Genomic DNA, 21545 nt, shown 5'->3' on the forward strand with positions numbered 1-21545 from the left:
GTGCACTCCTTGGCAAACTGCTATAGCTTAAGTCAAACACATTATAAGCTCTTTCTGTCCCTTATGGATAACATGGTAAGCAGCACCACTCTGGGAAAACAGTTGTGCTGATGTGAGCAGGTGCTGAGTTTCAATAGCTCTGCCTGTTTGTTCAAACAGTTTTACTCAGACATCCAATTCATACTGAATATCGGCGAGGAATTTAGTGCCTGACAGTACAATTGCGGGGCACTGCTTAACAGATGGAAAAGGTACGAAAGAAAGACCAAGAGATGGGAATATGTAGCTGGCTTTTGCTACAAGAGCATATGTAAAGGAACTGGGAGTCATTAGTAATAAATAGGCCAGGATGTACAGCATTTATGTACAGACATCTGTATTTCTGCCCTTTCGAAGTTTTGAACTAACAGGATGTGAGCAGCTGTGATAATTTCTTCCTGAATTTCACCACAACCTTGTGCTCAGTCATCTCTCTCTACCTGTCTGCTTAGCATCGGATCACTGGATGTGTGAGAGAGTGAGATAAACAGTCTCCTACTACTTGTGTGACCTTTCAGTTTTTTTGCATTTAAATTCCTGTTTCTTCTAGGTTGCTAAAAAAGAAAAGATAGAATTGTCTCCCAGCCTCTGCACCAGCAGCCTCAGGGGCGTGTTCAGTACGTATGGTAGAGCTGGCGCTCTTCCTACACACCAGCACTTCTGACTTGACCTGTTTAATCCCTTGCTGGTACCTCTGTAGAGCCACAGCCTTCCAACACACAATTCAGAGCAAAGAGATTTCATGTTCTTTCCCGGAAGAGTGGAATGAGAGTCTGTTTCTTACTGTGGATGTAATCAAATGCTCCACTCCCACAGAGACTGTGTGGCATGGCGTACTGGGTGGTAAATCATTTGTCTTGGCTCTGTAATTTCTGTAAAGATTGCTTAAACAAAATATTTCAATAGCAGGAAATTGCCCAAGCTAGCCAGGGCTGCACACACTTCACAGAGGAGGGCTGGTGACCCAGCATTTTAAAATGCAGCATGACACAGGCAGGGAGGCTGGAAGGGTTTGTAGATGTGTCCTTTTCCTTTACCCAGGCGACTATTTTTTTTTCCATGGAGCAGCTTGAGTAGTTTTCACCAGCAGTTTCTCAACATAATGTTTGTGTTCACAAATAAAAGTACCAAGTCTTAGATAAGTTACTTTAGAGGAACCAAACTTTCATCAATGCATGAAACAAAAAAACTGAGTGAGGAAAAAATCCTGAGTACCAATGCTGCTTGCTGACAATCTATTGATGATTTGGGAGACTCAGACTACAGAGTAAAATACTCTTAGTTTGTAGTAGTTGCCTGTATCGGGGCCAGAATTTGAAGATGATGCTTCTGAGACCCACATCTGTGACTTCAACTGCTAAACCAACCACCTTTGCTGTGTGGGCAGGAGACACTTGACTGATAATTCAGCATCCATGCTTTCCAAAACAAATAAAGCCCACATGCTAAAGCTCACAGATAAACACACTGACAGTTGAAAACTCCTACTGTATGTTTTAAAATTGGATTTGCACAATCCTGTTTCAGTCAAACATTGACTAGGATGCGAAAGAAACCCTTCTACCCTGCCTGCACAGGACCATTTGCATGCTATGTTACCAGACCCTTGGAAGTCTTGCCTATAAATTTTCCCTTTGATGAAGGTGGGTTTTTTCCCAGTTTTTCTGTCTCACATATTCCTTTAATTGCTGGTGACATAGCAAGTCCCATGGATTCATTCCTAATGCACCACTGGGTATTTAATCTGTAAATTCTTGACATTTTAGGAGCAATCAGGTATTGAATGCTCTGACAGATCTCAGGATCTTGCTTTGTGGAACTTTGGGGGATTTAAATGTTTTGTGCAGATGTGTATGTATATGGTCTGGTCTCATATAGAAATGAGTGAGGAAACTGGTTTTTTAATTTATCGACAATCGTAAAGGCTGTTGGACAAAACAGTGGAATAAAAAAATTGATCCAATGCATTTTGCCTTTGAGGGATAAGCGTTTTATTGATGTCACCCATGAGAAAATCCATCCATCTGCCTAGGAGGAATCTATCTATCAGAAGAGAATGGGAACAGCGTAAGTGGAACAGTAATTTGTGTTCGTTTCAGCCAGTTTTGCTTCCTGTGTCCATATCATTGTAGCCACCTTTGGTTTTACTGCCACTGTGACCACGTTGGCTTCTTTCTGCTGTGCACTGAGCATTATTAATGGCTCTTGGCCACCCATTAATTTGAAGGCGGTTGGTACTTCACCTTCTTACTAATGCCCAGAATCACGCAGATCTGAAGTTGATGCAGGTTTTGGTGTTCCAGATCCAGCAGCAGTGACCAGCAAAGTAAGTTCCCATTCCCTCATAGCAGTTCATACGCAGTGACTGAAACGCGCTGCCTGTGCTGCTTGCTCAGGAAGGCAGCATCTGATGACAGATGACCTTTTCATTTTTCAGTTTATGCTTTGCTACTGTACAGGGGCAGTACTCAGTGTTTGCAATTTTAGCCTCTATATTGCTGTTGCATTGCTTGTCTTTAAATGAGTTATGGTCAGATAAGAAAGCTGGCTGTGAAACTTTTGATGTTACTGTGAATCCGATTTATTTCATTCAGACAGGAATTTTACCGAGCTTTTCTTTCCCTTCCTTTCCTAGTTTCCTTTCAGTAGTTCAGATGCAGTGATGATGAGCAGCACTGGAAAGCCTCAGAATCAGTCTTCGTGCATCCTTTTTCCCCTGTCTGTTTTCAGTGTTTAACCATTTGGAAAATGGTCTGAAGGTTCATTAAAAGATCCCCCTGCCTCTTCAGTGCCTCAGGGTAAGCTATTTTAATCTTAAAAGCTTATCAGCTATCTGCAGATGCCCAGTACTGGCAACTTAATCCGTATGTCATATAACCAGCGCTTGGAAGACCATCACCAGGTGCTTAGCATCCTTCTGGGCTGCCTGTTCTAGCTGTGTACGCCTAACAGGTAGCATGGAGCAGAGGAGCAGGTTCATTCTTCTGCTTACATGGGCAGTCTAGCACCATGACTGTAGGTAAACAAAACATTGTACAGCTTCCATACTAATGTCCCCCTCTACAAGAATGTCCACACTGTCCCTTTGTAACTGCTATCCCACCGAAACTGGTCCGAGCTATGTAGCTTCTGCCTGCTTTCACAGATCTGCAGGGTACCAAATGGTTTCCAGAGCTGTGCGAGCCCTCTGACCTTGCCAGAGTGGCTTTACCAGGGCTGCAGTTGTCCTGGAGCAGGACAAGCGGACTGAGTCGTCAGATTGAGTTGTGGGCTGGTGCTTCTCACATGGGTCGCTGTGGATGGTGTGTGCCTTATCTGCTTCCTGTTCGTGGATATATAATAGTGCTTTGCTGTTCTTCCTGCTGTCTGGGGGATGGAGGAAGAGCTAAAGGACAATTAACAGCACTAGTAAGTACAGCAGTTCTAATATACTTTATATGTTAGTATGTGTAGTTGGCAGGAGGGGAGACAAAAGAATATTAATGCTCTCAGATATTTACATAAGCACAAGAGCAGTTTCCTATGCTGGTTTCATTTAGACACCTTCATGTACTATTAATGGCTCAAAAATTAGAAGATACCTCATTGCTTAGTAGGATTTATTACCAACAGCAGCAGTCTTTAGACTGCTCAGTAGAGCATAAAGAAACAAAGTCCATATAAAATCTGTCAATAATCAATTCTTGGTTGTTTGTAATGTTCAAAATGAGAAATTCGATTGCAGGCCATACCTCAGGCTAGCATGTATTTTTTTAATCCCATTTTGGGAGTTTCCTATTCTGAGTGCAATGGAAGTGCTCCTTGCATTCATCAAGCTGTCAGCAGAGTGTTTGGAAAATGATGTATTTTGCCACTGCTGCCATAGCACCTGCAAAATGTGATGTTTTGCTTGCTGAGAAACTCAAATACTTTAAATAAATATCAAAGCCTACCCAAAGTGCTTGATTGATTGGAGGGATGTGCTTACATTATTGCTCTGAAGCACAGCACATCACTCGCATTGCTTTGTTCATGCATACTTTGGGATAGGTAATGGTCAGGTCTACCTTTTGTTTGAGGTGGTGTGGACATGTTAACATTAGTGGTAAAAGGAAATTAATTTACCCTTCATGAATTCATGGTACTTAAGTTTGCCGATTGGATTTGCCTTCAGTTAAGCATACAGTTAACTGCTTTTCATTCCAATTAGTTGAAAACTAAGGATTTCCTTCCTTCTGTTTTGAACTGATATGTAAGAGGAAATCCGTAGATGTTCCTGTTTTGAGTAAACCTTTTACTAAGGAGTCCTGCTTGTGCATTTTAAAAAAGAAAAGAAAGAAAAAACTGGTGATATTGATTCAGACATAACGCTGGAAGTAGCAGATCCACTTCTGAAGGCTTTGCAGCCAAAGAGCACAGTGCGAAAATGCTCTCTCCCTGTTTACTTTTAACCTCTGGTTTGTCTTGGATCTGATTCTTAGTAGGCGGTCTTATTTTACAGAAATTGCAGCCTCTATTGCCACCCCTTTTGTGGAAAGGGTCCTGCCTGTAAAAGCATGAAAATGCACCCTCCTGGATTGCTGATTTTCTTCTTAGCAGCGTGCTTCGCTCCCACAGCTGACTGCCAGAGTCAGAGGGTAAGTCTGTGAGTCTTTGTTTAAACGTTCATTGAAAAGTTCTTCCTATTTAGCTGGTTGCACGTTATGAAATTGTCCTCCCCAAAATTCCTTTTTCCATTTACGTTTAGTTAGTTAGGTGCAGAATAACATCCATAATTAAACTTCAGGACTGCAAGGTATCTTCTCTGCTTGTGTGTGGGTATGTGTGTAGTCTAAACTGAGGAACTAAAAATAAGGTAGAAAGGAGCTGCTTGAGTTTTAGATCAGATTAATTTTGTATTTATATTCAGGACTGAATATGAAAGTATTAGTATGAAAGGAATATACTTAGCATCTTCCGTTATTTTCAGTACATGTGATGGGAGCTTAGCATCTGGCAGGACAGGTCCATAGGTTCCCAGGATAATTTTATAGAAAAAGCATGTAAAACCTCATCAAATTGTTGTTTCGCAACAGCTTAAATACCCTTGTTTCAAGTACATTTCCCAGCAGCTCCCCAGTGAGGAGTGTGGAGTATTTTCCATTTTGTTTCAACTTTTTTTCCATTCTATTTATTTTCTTTTGATTCCTTTATCTCTGTTTTTGTGTTTAGCAGCAGCATCTAGAAGAATGTTCAATGCCCTGGTAGATCTCTAGGCTCCATGGTGAGGCATCCCACTTTCTGTAGGTTAGAATTGACACTAATTCATACTATTTTCTCTTCTGCCATCACCCTTCTTGTGTCCTGCTGTTGCAGGAATGACCTGGCCTACAAAGTCACAAGCTGTGTGGGGGCACTTGAAATCTTATTCTCTGGGCGTCCATGCTACGGAAGGGTTGTTTTGTCTTGAATGACAAAGGGGGGCCTTGTGGACAGACCCGTGGTAAGGAAGGTGCGTGTGAGTCTGAAAAACTTAATTTAGAAAAAGGCAGAGCACTGAAAAGATGCTTCAGGGTCAGGACTTCGGGTGGAAGCTTTGTATGGAGCCTTTCATAAAAGGGCCATAAATGACTAATAAGCATACAAATAAGGTATGAACCCCCAAGCTTGCAGGTTAATTAAGGTGACGTGCACAGACATGGTTTGAAGAAGTGTCAGTACTGCTGGTTTTTGTTTGGTTGGAGGCGTTGGTTCCAGGCAGATGGGTTCCAGTATAGAAGCGCATTCAGAGTCATGGGCTCACAGCTTCAGCTGGTGTAAGTGTAAATTTTTGTCTCTTGACTTTGAGGCACTGTGTTGATTTCTGCAGTCACTGAGGTGGCTGGCTGGCTTGGTATGAAACAGTTAAAATACCAGGTAATGAGTACCCCCACTCACATAGAAGAGAAATGTCTTGAATCACTTCTGGAGCTGTTTATTTAATCCAGGAAAAATAACCTCTTTTTAGAGTTTTTCCTCAGTTTTCCTCTTTTTTGGAGAAAGATAAGAAATGTTTGAAAGGATACAATGGGAGGTAAGGAAAAGCAAGGGTCTAAGGAAGTCTTGTCCAATATAGTTGAGGATGGCTATTGGATTTGATTGCAATAGAAGTGCTGTGATTCCACAAGAGGCCTCCATTGTCTTGCAGGAGCCTTGCCGGGGCCATTAAGGGAGAAAAGAGAGATTTTGTGCTAGCTTTATTTCAGTGATATTACCTCAGGCTCAAACATGACAGCGGATCTGTTTGCCTGATTTGTTTTCTGTGTGAGAGCCCTGAAAGTTTTTCTGCTGGGAGGAGGCCAGTCCCGGGCTGTGCTGGAGGTGGAATCAGGTGGGTGGAAGATGAGAGGATGCTCTCTGCATCCCTCTCTGCCTCCAGTGCGCTGCAGCTGGGATGGTGGGAAACACCCAGAGCAACAGCAGATCTTGTGTTACGTGTACTCTGAACTTAATTGTTCATTCTTGTGCCAAAAAGTGCCTTCCTTGGACAAACGCGAAGAGTTTTGGTGTCCAGGAGCCTCTGGTCTGTTCAGCCAAAGTGTTGCTGAGAACTTCTTGGGGAGGTACATGACTATAATGACTCAGGCATGTGTCTAAGCTCTGTTTTGTAAAGGGCAAATGCACTGGAAACTTGGTGATTCATTAGATAATGACTGTTTCCAGAACTGGCTCCCAGGATTGTTGGAGCCGAACACTGACGTCCAAATGTGTTTTTCTTTCTTCCTTGAGGTTTTGTCATGCAATAGGATTTGTGTTATGGTTTGAGAGGAGAAGATAAAGGGCAAAAATGAGGGGAATTAAACTAGTCCTTAAAAAAACTCTCCAGCTTATTTTCTTGAGGTGGAATAAGAGAAACATGAGCACTTGAGAAGTAAGGGGGCATCTATGTGAGAGCGAGAGAAGGGAAGGAAGCACTGCAGCATCCAGCAGCTCAGATGTGTCTCAGCTGAGCACAGAGGGCAGCAGCTGCTCGTGCATGTGCGTGTGAGTGCAGGGAGAGCAGAGTCCAGCCCTGGCAGGCTGAGCTCAGGGTGGGCACAGGCTCTTCACCTCTTTCAGCCACAGCTAGATGTCTTCTGTGTTAAAAGCCTTCTCGAACTCTGGAGCTGTTTGAGAGCACCAGTCTTCCTTTCCTGTTGCTTTGTACCCAAAGTGTGGTACAGTCCTGGCTCACAACATCACCTGGTCAGCACGGTGACTGTTTTCACCCCCTTTCCCTGATGTTGCCACCATGCACCTCGCTGACTCTGGGCCTGCCAGACGGCATCGCTGCATCACAGGGGCACACATTCCCTCTTGCTGCTTCCTCTCCAGCATCTTCAAATTTACAAACAGCAGCCACAGAGGAGCCCTAGGGAGCACCACATCATTGTTTTCCATGAGGCTGTGCCCCAAGAGCCACCTCTGACTTCAACTCCTGTCTGTCTTTTATCCTCTCCAAACTTGGAGTATCCAAACCGTTGCATTTCTGTCTCTTGATTCCTTCTTCTGCTTTCCTAAGACGCAAAGCACTCCAGAAAACTACTACTTCATCAGTTCTGTCACTCAAGTAAGAAGGGAAATATTTTTTTTATTATTTTCCACATAGCTGTTTTCTTCCTCTTTCCTCCTGCCTGCTCCTGCTGACACAAGCATATATCCTTATAAAAAGGGGAAGATCTTACTGGAAAGCTGCCTAAAGCTCACGAAGTGTTACAGGAAGGCAGGGTAGGGGGATGCTCCACAATAACTGTCTTGTCTTAGAGGCCTGCAAATAAGTGAAGATGCCAACAGGGAGGAGCGATCACCCTTCTCCTCTCCCAGTGTCCATCTCCATTTAGAAAAAGAGCCACATTGATGAAGGAAAGAGAAGGAAAATGGAATAATATGCTAACAATGTTGTCTTCCTCCACCACCATGACATAGAACACATTTAATGGCCCAGCTGTGTCTGACAGCCAACTCCTGATACCTGGAAGTAAAGATGAAATAGAAGATTAGAGAGCTTTAATTTAGTGTTTTGTGCTCTACTGTCTGTGTGGTCTTTTTCATACAGATAGGGTAGCTCAAACACCTGATAATGTCTTGTGGGGTAATTCTGACACTATCAACATCATAACTTATGGGAAGGCATCCACCTGTGTGTTTCTTCTTTGGAAGTCTTCCCATTCCTCTTTCTGAGGCATTGTCTCAGTGAAGCTGGGACTTGGTGGGACTAGAAAGGCATGAAATGTCCTGTTCTGTTAGAACTGTGCTCCTGGCTTCAACTGGCTCCTTTCAAAAGCTCACCTTTAATTTGGAGTCCTAAGTTGTTCTTGAGTCAGCTCGTTGGATGAACTTCTTCCCCACCCCATCAATGGCACTGCTGATCTTGGACACTGAGTACTCCGGAGGTAGCACCTCATTTATCCATCCATATTGGCTGTCTATTCTGTTTTTCTTCATGAAAAAGGGGAAATCTCAGACTACACTGTGTGCCAGTGGGGTGGAAACATGAGGAACAGCAAAACTGACCTCTGTCCTGCTGGCTAGAATTAGTAAAGCTTGTGCTCACAGGACATGTATAGGTGGATTTGGTGGCTCTCAGATTGGTTTTGAACTGTTTATAATGCAAGGGAGTCCTTGGCATAAGAGATTCCACAGACACGGAAATCACTTTCTTCATTGGGCAGCATTCTTGCATGAATGGCTGCAGAAGATGGATCCGTGAAGACAAGAAAAAGCTCAATAACTCCAGGCAGAAGGAACGTGGGTGTGAGTCAGGAAACTGTTCCAGGGTGTCGTCCCTGTGGACCTGGGACTTGCGGGTTATCTCTCAGGAGGTTTTCCTGACAGGGTCTGCTGGCTGTCATCTGGGAGGGCCTTCCTGAGCTGTTGATAACTGGTAGGAAACCGTGGGCTTCCTCCCTTGCCTTGAGGCAAATGTATGCATTGGGGCTTAGGTTCAGAGGAAGAAAAACTCACATTTCTGGTGGGAATCCAAAACAAGGAGTTCTGGGCATGGGAGAGCTTCTGCATAAGCAACATTGTTCAGGAATGGCTTAAAAAATCACAGATCAAGGCCTCCTCCCAAAATTTGATCTAATATTTTTATTTCTAGAAAATACAGTGCCTGTAGCGGCACAGTTGAGGTGAGCTGTGTTGTGTTTTTGAAGCCAGTGACCTTTTGGCGCAAACACAGTCCATGCCTCCCCGCTCTTCCCTGCCATCGGCAGTGGCAAACATTGTCTTTTTTTTTTTTAAATGAGCAATGAGGTTTCTCTGCAGTTGCTTGACTTCAGGAGTTTAGAAATTCAAGGAAATGCTTTTGGGGTGAAATCATGAGCTTTAATGACAAGTTTGGTATATGATGATGATGATCTGCTCTGAGGCTGTACGTTTGTCACCTGCTCTGGCTGTGTTTCATTTGGGGAAGGAGGGTTGGTAGGTACAGGGATACAGAAAAACCCTGTGAGGAAACCTGAACCCCTTAAGTTGTTCTGGCTGGGTGGAAGTACTTGTGCTGAATTTATCACCAGCCATGTGAATGATCTAAGTCTCCTACCTGATCTTCTTGCCAGTGTTTATGGCATCCTTCTCACCTAGGTGCACCCAGGTAGTCAGAGAGGTGCAGAGCATCTTTCCTTTTAATCCACACACCCCCCTGCACCTTCTCGAAAGCAATTGCCATGAGAAATATTTGTGTGAGCAGCTCCTGAGCTCTGGGAAATAGACTGAACTAACACATTTGTTTTTTCAGACCTGTGGAACAGCAATGAAACCTCCAGTGAACTGGACCATATCAATGGCATGGAAAAGAGAAATGCCGTGTTGCATTTTAGTTCAGTGTCTTCTGGCAAGGGTTATTGATTTAGGGCTTGTCCTCACATACCGTTACCACATGCTTATAAAAGATCAGCTTAAATGAACAGTGCACAGTTATGATTATTTTAGAAATGGTTAGAATTTTTGCTGTGAGGTGTAGGGGGAAGATAAAGTAGCTGTGATCTGCCCTATTGCCTTCTAGCTGAGATCCAAGCAGAGTAGCACGCAGCAGCGTGACGTGATGGCTTAGCCTATATGAGTGTGCGATGCACCTCCCAGCAGCTGCACTGGCCACTGCCCTCCCCAGTGGTATCTAAAGAATGGTGCAATGTTGATAAACATATTAAAGGTTGGCAAGGTGAGTGACTAGGTTAACATTTTAATTTTGGGCTGATTTCCCTTCTGTTTTTTCTTTTTAAGTTACAATCCATGCGATGCAATGTCAAGACAATGTTTACCTTGAATACAGCGTGTACCGCTTGTGCTGCAGCGCCTAAAGTGTTCTGTCCAAGAGGGTGGTTAAAGACCACGCAAGGATTAGGAGTGCGGGACTGCAGGTAAGACCTATTTCCTAACCATGTTAATGTTTTGGTGCAGCCCTGCTATGCAAGCAGTAGTGTGTGTGCCTTCAGGAGAACATACATGTTTTTTGAGCTGTAGAGATCCAAGCAGTTTTGTTTTCAGATGCGTAAAAATGGTTGTATGGACCCTATCTTTGTTAGGTTGTCTCCTTGCAAATCCCATGGACTTTTTGCTGGACATAAGTCTCTATATACACAGATAATTACCTCTAACTTGCACTAAATAATCTGAGTTTGTTCATCTTGCTGTAGCAACTTAACAGCGGTCTGTCTAGCATGGAAACCTGATATAGACCCAGAATTCCATAGTGGATTATTAGGAAAATAATATAATGATAGGTCCCCTTGTGTATCCTCCCAGCTTCCAGCAATAATCCTCTGAACTTTTTACCTTCCTAGTTCACTTTATGACAATTGTTTGTTCATGTGTTCCTTGCTTTTATTCTGTTGAGCTTGGCTCTAATAGGAAAATGGTGAAGGAAAACTGAATTTACCAGGAAGTTTTTAGAAAATGAAACACTGTAGATTATTGTTTGTGTATCTATTCAGTAGTGAATGTTAACTGTTAATATGTAGCTCCATTGTCTACTGTTTTCTGTGATTTGCTATTCTGTCAAAATACTTTAAAAATAGCTGTGACAGTTTTGCAGTCTATAGCAGTTTTTGCGCGGACACACATAGGAGTCAGATTGAAGCCAAAGCGGCAGTGCTATTGAGACAATTTCCAAGTTCCCTTTGGGAAGGATGTTGTGCCAAAAATAAAATGAAGTGTAAGAATAATGTGAGTGTATGCAGCTTTTCTGAATGTTATCTGCTCTTGTGGTGGTTGTTGGACAGACCCAAGAATAGTCCTGTACTGCATACGTGCAGAACAGGAGATGCTGCTGTCAAGGACTTATACCCTGTGCGTAGAGGTGATGGATGAAGGGTTGAAAAGAATATACTTCTTTTCTGGATTTAATGGATTTGTCCAAGCTTGTGTAGAGAAATAACACAGCTATTAAATCCAAATTTCCAGCGTCCCAATCCGTAATCTTTAGTGCAAGACAGAAAGGGACAATTCCTGCAAGGAGAATGTTTTCTTTCAAGGTTATTTGAGTGTGAAGTCCAATGCTGTGTCACCCTGGAGATCTTGACTTTGTTTCTGTGCTGTCTAACTCTCCAGCATCCAAGGTTTCTGTCCTGATGCCCTCAGACTGCCCAAGGTCCTTTCTCACATCCAGTCCCTGGCAGATTTCTTGTAACCAATCTTTGAGGCTCAAATCAATGGGCATCCTCAGAGAAGACATAAGCCAAGTGCAGACTATCGTGTGCATGTATGGCAGAGGGAATGAGTGCCCTTCCTTCATTCAGAGTTCAGTGCACTGCAATGAGATTGCTTAGAACCCCTCCAACAGGCGTGTGGTATGTTTGTGTTGTAATCATGAACGTCGCGTTGTTCTTTTTAAGATACACTGTCAAGTTAGGAGAAAATACGCTTTCCCTGCCAGGATGCCATCACATATGTAAGAAAGAAATTGAGGAGAAAAGGTGCTGTCCAGGATTCTGGGGTTCGGAGTGCTTCGGTAAGTTTTTGAACTTTTTATTGCACTCTCTAGCTATTGTGTAAGTCACAGTAGTTTTAATAGGAGACATTAAATATGCATTGAGGTGATTAATTTTCATTATTCCTCAAAAACTCACAAGGTCTTTGTTATCTGTCTGGGAATATAATGGGGAAGGAATCTCTTTGCTTCAGATGAGTTGAATCCTCTTACATTTAACACATAACATAAGCTCCTTTGGTAGAACTTCCTTTTGTCTCTTCTTTAAAAATAATTTTTTGGAAAGGGATGTTTTTGTTCCTCTTTAAGAAAGTTTCCAAAGGAAGAGGAAGATATTTCTTTCTGATGTCCCTCTGGCCTGCAGTGCATGCGCCACGTGCTCTCCTCTATAGTCTGGAGTTAGTCAGCCGTTCAGCCACAGCAAATACTTTGCAATTCCAACCCAACATGGAAATAACTGTCCCAAATCTCCCGCTCAGGTTTGTGCCAAGTAAAGAGAATTTGTTTTGTCTTGTTGCAAAAATTCAAAAGAAGACCTATTAAGCTGAACACTTCTCATATGATTGACTGATTGCTGGAATAGGGAAAGATGCTCTCCAGTCCTGCAGAAAATAGAAGATTGTTTGAGAGCTTGAGCCTGTTCTCTCACAGAAGTGGTGTGAATAAGCAATTGGCTTTGTCAGAGGAATCACATGTCTAATACTTTCAGAAAAAGTCTCCAGAATTTGGAAGTACCCCACTCTGAAGACGTGTGGACTGTGTTTGTCTGAGCACATTCCCAGCTGAAAATGCTCAATGTCTTTGCAAAGCAGGCTCCCACCTGTCCTGAGTTTCAGAACTGCCCTCAGATGGTTGATGCTGCCTCTCACTGATGCTGGTAGCAGTGGATCAACCTCAAAACATGTTTCAGTGCCTTTGCTGAAATTTTGTTGTAATAGTTACGCTCCACTGGGACTTTTCCTTAGACTTTTAATAATGGGCTTTTCTTAGCTGGCAGCCACATTGCCCATTGGTGCCACTCCTGGCCATATTCACCAGCTCTGGGCCAGCATTAGGTGTATTGGATAAGCAGGCAGGGGCTTTGCAGCTGAGGAGGCCATCACTTTTGCACAACTGGCATGCCTGGGGGGAGAGGAGGTAGAAAGGGGGATGCAGTGCTGGTTGTTTAATCTTGTCTCACCTGTCTCTTGCCTTCTAGAGTGTCCGGGTGGCTCTCAAAATCCCTGCAGTGGCCATGGGACATGTTTGGATGGTATACAGCAAAACGGGACCTGCATCTGCAAGGTCAGTGTGTGGTTTATTCTGGAGGTGATGTGCTGTTGTCAGATGTAGTTGTATAGTGTGTGTGTGCAGATGCTTTGGACGAAGGCCCTTTTGCCTGCAAGGTTATTAGCAGTTTCTTTCATTCCAGCATCAGTGTCTGTGGTTTTCCTAGAAGGCTGGTGTCATCTGCAATAGCACTAAGACACTGTTGGTGAGGGTATGGAGTTGGGAAGGATCTCTAGTGAGAAATGAAAGAAGAATTGTATTAATTTAACCCTCTGACCAGTTTAAATAATCAGTGTTTATCTGTGGCTGCAAGTAGCTCTGAGATACTTGGCTGCTAATGAGCTGCACCTTTTCCAGGCTTGGATGATATATTTATCAAATGAACTGGTCCTGCTGCTTAGCAGGCAGGTCCTCCCTCTCTCAGGAAAAGCAGGAGAAATGAAGAGAATTTAGGACAGATGTTTGTTTTTTCCTTTGCAGCTCCAGACTTAGTACAACAAAAGCGTAAACAATTCCTGCACACTTGAATCATGTGTTTCTAAAATTTTCAGCTTAATGGATCAGTGTCAGACTTGAAATTCTGTCTTAGGAACTGTATGTGTTTACAGCATCCTTAATTAATAGCATCATGAGCTAAAAGCCTACCTCTTGGGCCCTTCTTTGAGAAAGCTGATTTTGGATTTAACTCAGAGACCTTATATCAATTAAACTATATGCTGAAGGTCCCCATGCCCTGTAAAATCTATGTTGAAAGTCTCACTGGCATTAGTGAATTCCAAGTTCCTTTTTCAGAGAGATATCAGAAGCCAGCTGGTACTTTACTATTGGTTTGTGATCAGGACATTGTTTCCCCAGTGCCCACCAGAGTTTTGCTGGCGTTTTGCGTGCCTGCTGTGTGTCGGCTTTCACTGTGATCTTCTTTGCCATGGGGGCTGGTTAATACTACAAGAGCACTGAAAAGATCAGTTTTCTTCGCTGTATTGCTTCAGCTGTCACAGAAAATCAGAAATGGGGAGAGATTTTGAATTGTAACAGTGTGTGGAAAAATGCAGTGATACAGAAAAATAACATCTGGGACATTTTGGGGCCCTTCTAGGAGCAATACAGTGGTTTTGCGTGCCAGAATTGCCGAGATGAAAATCGTTTTGGCCCAGACTGTCAGTCAGGTAAGAATGAGTTATTCAAGTGAAACCTCCACAAAAATAACTGAGAGCAAAGGAAGAGGAGTGGTAGGTTGAATGAGGAAGGGTGCTGGAGAGGAGGAGGGGATGCCAGCTGGCAGTGTTCGATACCAGCTGTCCTGGCATTTTGTCTTTGTGCCCTTCTCCACTGTCCCATTAGATAAATGATTCTCAGTACTTCACTCAAATCTGTCCATTTTTCCTGTTGTAAATTTCTCTCTCCCCTTATCAGAGCTATCACAGTTTCTGCTCTCTTTTTAGCCAGGCTGTTGCTACATCCCTGAAGCAACCCACACTCACTTCCCAACTGTTTTCCAGACTCCTGTAACTGCCTCACTTGTCTCTCAACTTCTTCCTTGTTGCCCCCCCTACAAAATTAATGCACACAGGGCTGCTTCTCATGAATGGCATTTTTGGAAACGATTTAAACCAGTGCAGCCTGACTGTTAATGAAGCCCTTTTTGTCCAGGTCCTGGTTCCCTTGTATCCACACAGGTGAGATACGTGTGACGTTGGTGGTTGTGCTCACATGACACCAGTGCTGGGATCACAGATGTGCTGGGCTCTCATAACACTGCCTCCTTCTACACTGGCTGCAGGAGACTTAGAGGAGTGGGAAGTTAAAACATGTGCTTGAAAAGCTGGTCTAGATCTTGCATTCAAAGCTGTTCTTACCAGGCAGTATTTTGTCTTCTTGAGTTCAGGGCATTCAGTTTGCCCTCAGTAAGCTCTGACTGTCATGGCCTGTTTTTAAAAGGAGCTACATTTCCTGTGGATTATTAGCATGAAATCGGGGTGCCAAGCACCAGGGCAGTTGGCCCATGTATGCCTGGACCCTATGCACTGCCTTGTAGCTGAAGGTCAGGTTTGTCTGGACTTCCCTTGCAGTGTGTGACTGCGTGCATGGGGAATGCAACAGCGGCGTCGCTGGGAATGGAAGCTGCACCTGCTATGGAGGCTACACTGGCCCCAGATGTGACCAAGGTAAATACACTGACAGCTGCAGAGGGGCTGGTAGAGCTAAACGGTGATATGGGCTTGGATGCATGTGTCCCAAAAGGAGCTGGGTGGCAATTAATATCTTGGGAATGTAGAGGGAAGATGCTTTGAGCACTGGAGATCTAGACAGAGGGAAAAGCTGGGGCCTGCTCCCCACTCTGTGACAGTGGCCGAGATGTACCATCTCTTTGTGCCTCTGTTCTTTCTTTCTCTGGAAACCAGATAGATCATTTCTTCTCTCTGAGCCTTGTGGGATCTGACTACCTAGGCTGCCAGTGATTCAGAGATGTCCGCCCTGTTCACATTCCCTAGCTATTATGCCAGCTTGGGGGCCTCTGGAAACCACATTTACCTTAATTTCCAGATATTTTGTAAGGTAAGTTGTATCTTCCAACAGTGCCATGCGTGCTCAAAGGGAAACTCTCTTTGCTGTGTGATTCCAGAGCTTCCCCTTTGCAAAGGCGTAACCTGTGAGGCCAACAGTGAATGTGTGGTAAGGGCTGGGACCGCAATGTGTGAATGCAAGATGGGCTACAGAAGAAGTGGGAACACTTGCCAAGGTGAGAAACTTCTATGACCCTAAATGGTCCCCTGTTTGGAAAAATCTTATTGCACTGGTGTCTCTGGATTAATTTGACCACTGTGAATACAATGCCTACTTCACTGCAGAGGTTTAAGAACCTGATTTTTAGGAATCCCTTTAAGATTAAGGGCTAAGTTTTTTGCTTTCCTCTCACTTGATCATGAAAGCAATAAATTAATTAGACTTGCATGTTCCATCCAGCACTCGTTTATAACTATGTACTGAATAACCATGACAATGGGATATTGGTGAGTCTGTACCAGTTTAAATAAGGCATCTAACTGGAGGATTTCTTCACTGATTTCAAATTTGAGCTTGTGAATTGGTTTTACTAAAGTCAATAAGATTCATGTGATTAGCTAGATATAGATAGCTCTGTTTTCACTAGCTTTTTGCAGTTTTTCCTGACCAAACTGCGGTTTCATATATCCTCATATATATATATAAAAATATGTATAAATTCAGAAATAAATCCAAGCATCCTCTGTCACTCACATTTCTGCTACTGATGTAACATGAACAATGTGTCATCCAAATTCCTCAGATTTAAAAAAAAAACAAAAACAAAATGTCTGCTGTCTGAAATGATTTTATTTTCCTGTGAAATTTTGTAAGTTTAATAGTATAAATTAATAGACTTGTAGAATGGTTTGGATTAGAAGGGACCTTAAAATCATCTAGTTCCAATTTCTTATACTCCATTCTTTCCAGGCCTTTTGCATTCTGCTGTGCTGCAGTATGTGCTGTTTTCAAAACAGAAGTTTGGTTACTCTCACCTCTCATCTCTTTAATTGCAGCTCAGGATCCTTGTGCTTCTTCTCCATGCTCCCCCTTTGCCATGTGTAAGGTTCTTGAACCACCAAAGTATCAGTGTACCTGCAAAGAAGGATATCGAGGAGATGGAAGGATTTGCCAGCCCATAAACCCTTGTGTTGATAACAATGGAGGCTGCCCAGAAAACTCTACAATTTGTGTCTACAGACATCCAGGAGAGGTAAGGGGCAATGACAGCACGTCAGCAACCTGCAAGGGTCTGAAAACTGGCCAGATGAAAAGCTCTTCAGATGAGAACACCATTGTGTTGGTCAAATGTGTTCTCCTCACCTTAGCTTTTGCAAAGGGTAAACAGACAGCTCTTTTGTAGGGTAACTTACTGGGTAAAATATGATGCATGCAGCTCTGCAATCACTCTGTTGTCTTCTCTTAGGCATCTTGTGTTTGCAAGCCTGGGATGAGTAGGAGACCTCCTTTGTCTGAGTGTTCTGCATTTCCCAACAATTGCCGGCAGTATTTTTGTGACGTGACTTCTACGTGTGAAATTAATTCCCAGGGGTATCCTAGGTAAGCCAGCTTAAAGATTGCTATTAAAGAAGCTTATTCTGCAGCTAGAATGGAAACTGAGTTTGGAGGAGCTGAATTTTGAAGAAACTGAGAGCTAACTGAGGAGAATGGACCAGAGTCATCTTTTGAGAAGAGCCTGTTTGTAACAAGCCCATTGAAAGTAAAGAGTTTTACATCAGTCATTGTAAATTTTGGTGTGTGGGTCACAAGATACTTTAAATCTGGGGCATCAGAGACTTCTGTGATGTGAAATAGGAATGTAGCTACCCAAGTTGGTGGTAGTAGTAGGGTATTATAAATTAATTATAAATCATTAAAAGGGAGACATGACTTTTGTTTGGTCACCTTTGCCCACATTTGATTCTGAGGGCTGTCTTTGGCTCTCCTCCCGCTTGGGCCTGCAAGCAAGAAATGAGTTAGAGCTGCAGATTGACAGGGGAGGGGGAAGTTGAGGGAAGAAACACCAAAGATTTCATGTGTTGCCAAGAAAAGGTGGAGCTTCACTGAGAGTGAAGAGGGAAAGAGCAGTCCCTCTCCTTGACCCTTCCTTCTCCATTGCTGCTAAAACTGTTGGCATCCACTTGTTCATTGTGTGCTCCAAGCCAGAACTGAAACGCGGTGGCTTCCCTTTCTGCAGATCCGCTAGCAAAGGGCAGGACACGGTGTTCAGCACAGGCTCTGCCTCAGTGGATCTGTTCCCCAGCAGCTGGCACTCAGCCCTCTGAGGCTGGAGTCACGTCAGATGCCTCCCCTGTGTCGCATGTCTTTGCATCCCTGAAACAGAGAGAGCAGTGCCGATACTTGGACAAAACCCAAACGGGAAAAAACATGGTTATCGGCCAATGATCTTAAGTAGTCTAAGAGTAATGACTAGAAATCCGTGTGAATCAGGACGGAGATTTTCACATGTAGATAAGCTTTTCTGGAAAAGTCATTAGCCTGTCTGGGGCTCTCATTAAGTCTTAGATGAACCATAGCTAACTGATGTGGTTGAGCTGGCACTTCTCACTGAAGCTGAGGGGTTACATAGTGAAAATGTAGGAAATAGTTCCTTAGCTTGTGGTTTTTACGCATTACCTCAAATTTTCAAATGCTGTGATGACTGGTACTGACTGAATATCTAGTTAGAAAGGTGTCAATAAATATATTGTGGCTGTCTGTACCCTGAACGCTAAAGCAGACAATCGTTATGTTGATTGTATCTGAGCATCTGTGTTCTCTTTGGGCAGGTCCAAATTTGCTTGCACTCCAGAAGAGTGCATCTTTTTTCCTGTTGGTTTAGGCAGAAGTTACTGTGCTCTTACCTATACCTTAAAGATGGGATTTGTCTTTCAAATGTAGATACTGACATGTGGCACTCACATTTGTTGAAAGTGTTGCAAACTGTTTTATAATGGTTTGTTATGTTCCATTTGTGTCTCTCAGCTGTGTGTGTAAAGAAGGGGAGATTGGAGATGGGAGAAGTTGCTATAAAGATCTCTTGACTGAGATAAGTCGTCGTAATTCACGAGAAAGGTTTGCTAGGAAATTAAGTGTCGCCAGGAAAATGTTTGGTAAATGTCTTTTGAATTTGTTTGGGGAATGGGGCAAATGTGGGGACAAGTGTGTCAGAAAAGGCTGAGAGGTTTTCAGCGTGATAGATCTTTTTCACAGTGTATGACCATGGGCTGCAAAATCAAGCATGTCACATCTCTGGACTCTTACTACCCATTCCAGACTGTGAATTGAGTAGACTGTTGCAGAGAGCACTGTGGATGTGTATTAGGTATTTAACAGCCCCAGTGAAGGAGGTTCCATATCTGCAGAAGAAGGAAAATGTGCCTTGGAGGTGTGATTCAAACCCATTTGTACCGAACCACCCGTGTGCCTCCACCCGCAGTGTCTCTGTTGAAGGCTCAGCAATCTTTCAGCTGTCGCCGAGTTTTCTAGCTTTGATGCTTGAGCCTGGTGTGCCATAGGTCCTCTACTTAGTAGAACATCTACAAAGCCCTTAAACTGCCTCCTTGCCAGCACGCACATGTTAGTGGCTATTATAGAGATCAAAAGGCTTTATTCTACACGCCATGGTACTTCCTGAGTGAGGAACTGCTTTTCTGTTTTAGAACCCATGTACTGCAAGTGGGGAGTGATATCTACAAAGGTTAATTCTTGCCTCGCTGTAATCCAAGGGAAGAATGAGAACACTTTAGCTCATGTCAAAGCATGTTTATGTTAGAAACCTTCTCCAGCTCATCCTCTGCACAGTCTTCTCTGTCTCCACTAACTTAACAGGAGCATAGAGATAAGACTTAAAACTCAGCTTAGCTTTTGTGAATACCCCTCTCTGCTAGATATCACTGTGGCCAACACTTATTTTTTGCATACTTTTTCCATAATGATTTGTGCTACAGGCAACTGCATGAATATCTCTGGGTTCCTAAATCCTGTGCAGTGGGACTATAAAACCTAATGATTTGCGGTGGTCCAAAGTCACCAGCAATCCTTCAGAAATCTCATGGGAATGTGCTTAAAACTCCTAGCAATCAAGCTGGGCTGTGGTAGCAATACCAAAGTCCCTCTGGTTCCTTGTAAACAAGTACTAGTTACTTGCATCAGGCCAAAAATGTGTAGCTTGAATTGTGCTGTTAACAAGAAGAATAATTATTGCTGGAGTTAATCCATATGTCAAATAACTACTTCATGTTGCCACTCTTTTTACAGCTTCTGGTTGCTCAGTGTTGCTGACTAAATACGGGCCTTTCACAGTCTTTGTACCATCCCTTCTTCCGATTCATGATAGCATGGAATTTAATGTAAGTTTTCCTGGTTTTTGCAAATTTTTCTTGTCTTAGGATTCTTCCATGCCTGAGTTCTGCAGCATGTAAAAACTGATTGACATGTGAGAGAGGAACTTTGCAAGGCAGTATTTATAGAAGCGATCTCTTAGGAAGACTCTTCATTGTCTGGTTGAGTTGCAGTCCCATAGAGAGTGTTATATCTCTCACATTATTTTTAAAACATCTCTCTTTTCAATATTGACAGAGTATGTTTTTAATGTCAGGAAGTGTAAGTTTTTCTGGCCATTCTTCATTTAAAGCTCAAACCTCCTGTGTGTGACTATTCTCAAAACTTTAAGTGGCTTTTCACTACTTGACGGTAGGGATTTCAAAAGGGGCTGGGGTTTTCATCAAAGTATGGGTTTTTGGGCCTCTGGCTCTAGGTGTGGGTATGGTGTCAGCTTCTTCAGAAGAGCTCATTTTAGTAATTGGGAAAGCAAGGACAGAAGGGCTGAAGAAAACTGTTATGGGAGCCAGGACAAGAGTTTGAGAATTCTAGGCTTCAGCAAGTAGGTCCCGCAGGTCATATCATTATTTTTTTAAAATTTTTTAACTAAATTGTGTTCTTTTGCAGTAGTTTTTGCCCAGCTAGACCTGCAACCAGCCTATCAGTCATTAGGGTGAGAATGTATATATGCCATTTTCCCAGGACAGAGCTAAAAATCAGCACACATGAGCTACAAATGCAGCAGTAGGGATTTTAACTGCATGCTAGGCAAGGTGCCCATTGTGTGTCAGGTGGCAGCTAGCTTACAGCTAGCACTTGGATACGAGAAGGTAAATGTCTTAAACATAACCCAGACAGACCAACCCCATTTGAACGTTACATTTCCAACTGGTTTAGAAATATCATTCCTTTGCTTGATGGCAAAGCTATCTGTGCAGCAGCAGGAACTCACAGAGTCTAGGGAGCAACTCCTAACCTACAGATGCCTGGGACATGAGCTATCTCCTTGTTGAGCAGAACTTTCAGCTAACACAAGTCAAGCCCTGTGCCTCAGTCATAGTAACTTCTGGATTCATAGAAAATACATCAGGAAAGGCCCCTGAGTTATCTAGTCTACCTGTTCCCATAAGGGTCAGTTCCACCTAAATCAGTATTTACACAGGATCATCTTAAAAAAACATCAGTGATGGAAAGCCCATAGATAAAGGAAGAAATTAAATGTAAATTCAGCAGCTTAGACCACCTACAAGATTGCGTATGGGAGGCTTCAGCAAGTTTTATAACACAGAGCATGCAAGGATAGTTTTTAAATTGTCCAAGTCCGATAGGTTTCTGTCAAGGGGGTTCCTCTAAAGTCACGGGAAAGTTAATCAGTCTCCCTGTGTTTGAGTGTGTGCACAAACAGAAGCAAAAGATTTGCCACAGTGCTACTCCAGTGAACCAAAATGAAGAGGGCAGCTCAGTC

General features: G+C 43.1%; 1 protein-coding gene across 1 annotated transcript in view; it reads left to right on the forward strand.

Moving 5' to 3' along the window:
• Nucleotides 1–4559: 4559 nt before the first annotated feature.
• Nucleotides 4560–21545, forward strand: part of STAB1 (stabilin 1) — a gene marked incomplete at its 3' end in the record, with an annotated part of 57037 nt that continues 40051 nt past the window's right edge. The window contains exons 1-11 of the mRNA XM_080350582.1: nucleotides 4560–4655; nucleotides 10240–10376; nucleotides 11850–11965; nucleotides 13143–13228; nucleotides 14310–14379; nucleotides 15283–15378; nucleotides 15837–15953; nucleotides 16774–16970; nucleotides 17184–17317; nucleotides 18743–18870; nucleotides 20018–20109. Coding sequence (XP_080206708.1) covers nucleotides 4575–4655; nucleotides 10240–10376; nucleotides 11850–11965; nucleotides 13143–13228; nucleotides 14310–14379; nucleotides 15283–15378; nucleotides 15837–15953; nucleotides 16774–16970; nucleotides 17184–17317; nucleotides 18743–18870; nucleotides 20018–20109 — 1254 coding nt within the window. The 5' untranslated portion in view covers nucleotides 4560–4574. The remainder of the gene's footprint in view (nucleotides 4656–10239; nucleotides 10377–11849; nucleotides 11966–13142; nucleotides 13229–14309; nucleotides 14380–15282; nucleotides 15379–15836; nucleotides 15954–16773; nucleotides 16971–17183; nucleotides 17318–18742; nucleotides 18871–20017; nucleotides 20110–21545) is intronic.

The sequence above is a fragment of the Nesoenas mayeri genome (genome assembly GCF_963082525.1).
Source record: "Nesoenas mayeri genome assembly, chromosome: 10".
Taxonomy (NCBI): domain Eukaryota; kingdom Metazoa; phylum Chordata; class Aves; order Columbiformes; family Columbidae; genus Nesoenas; species Nesoenas mayeri.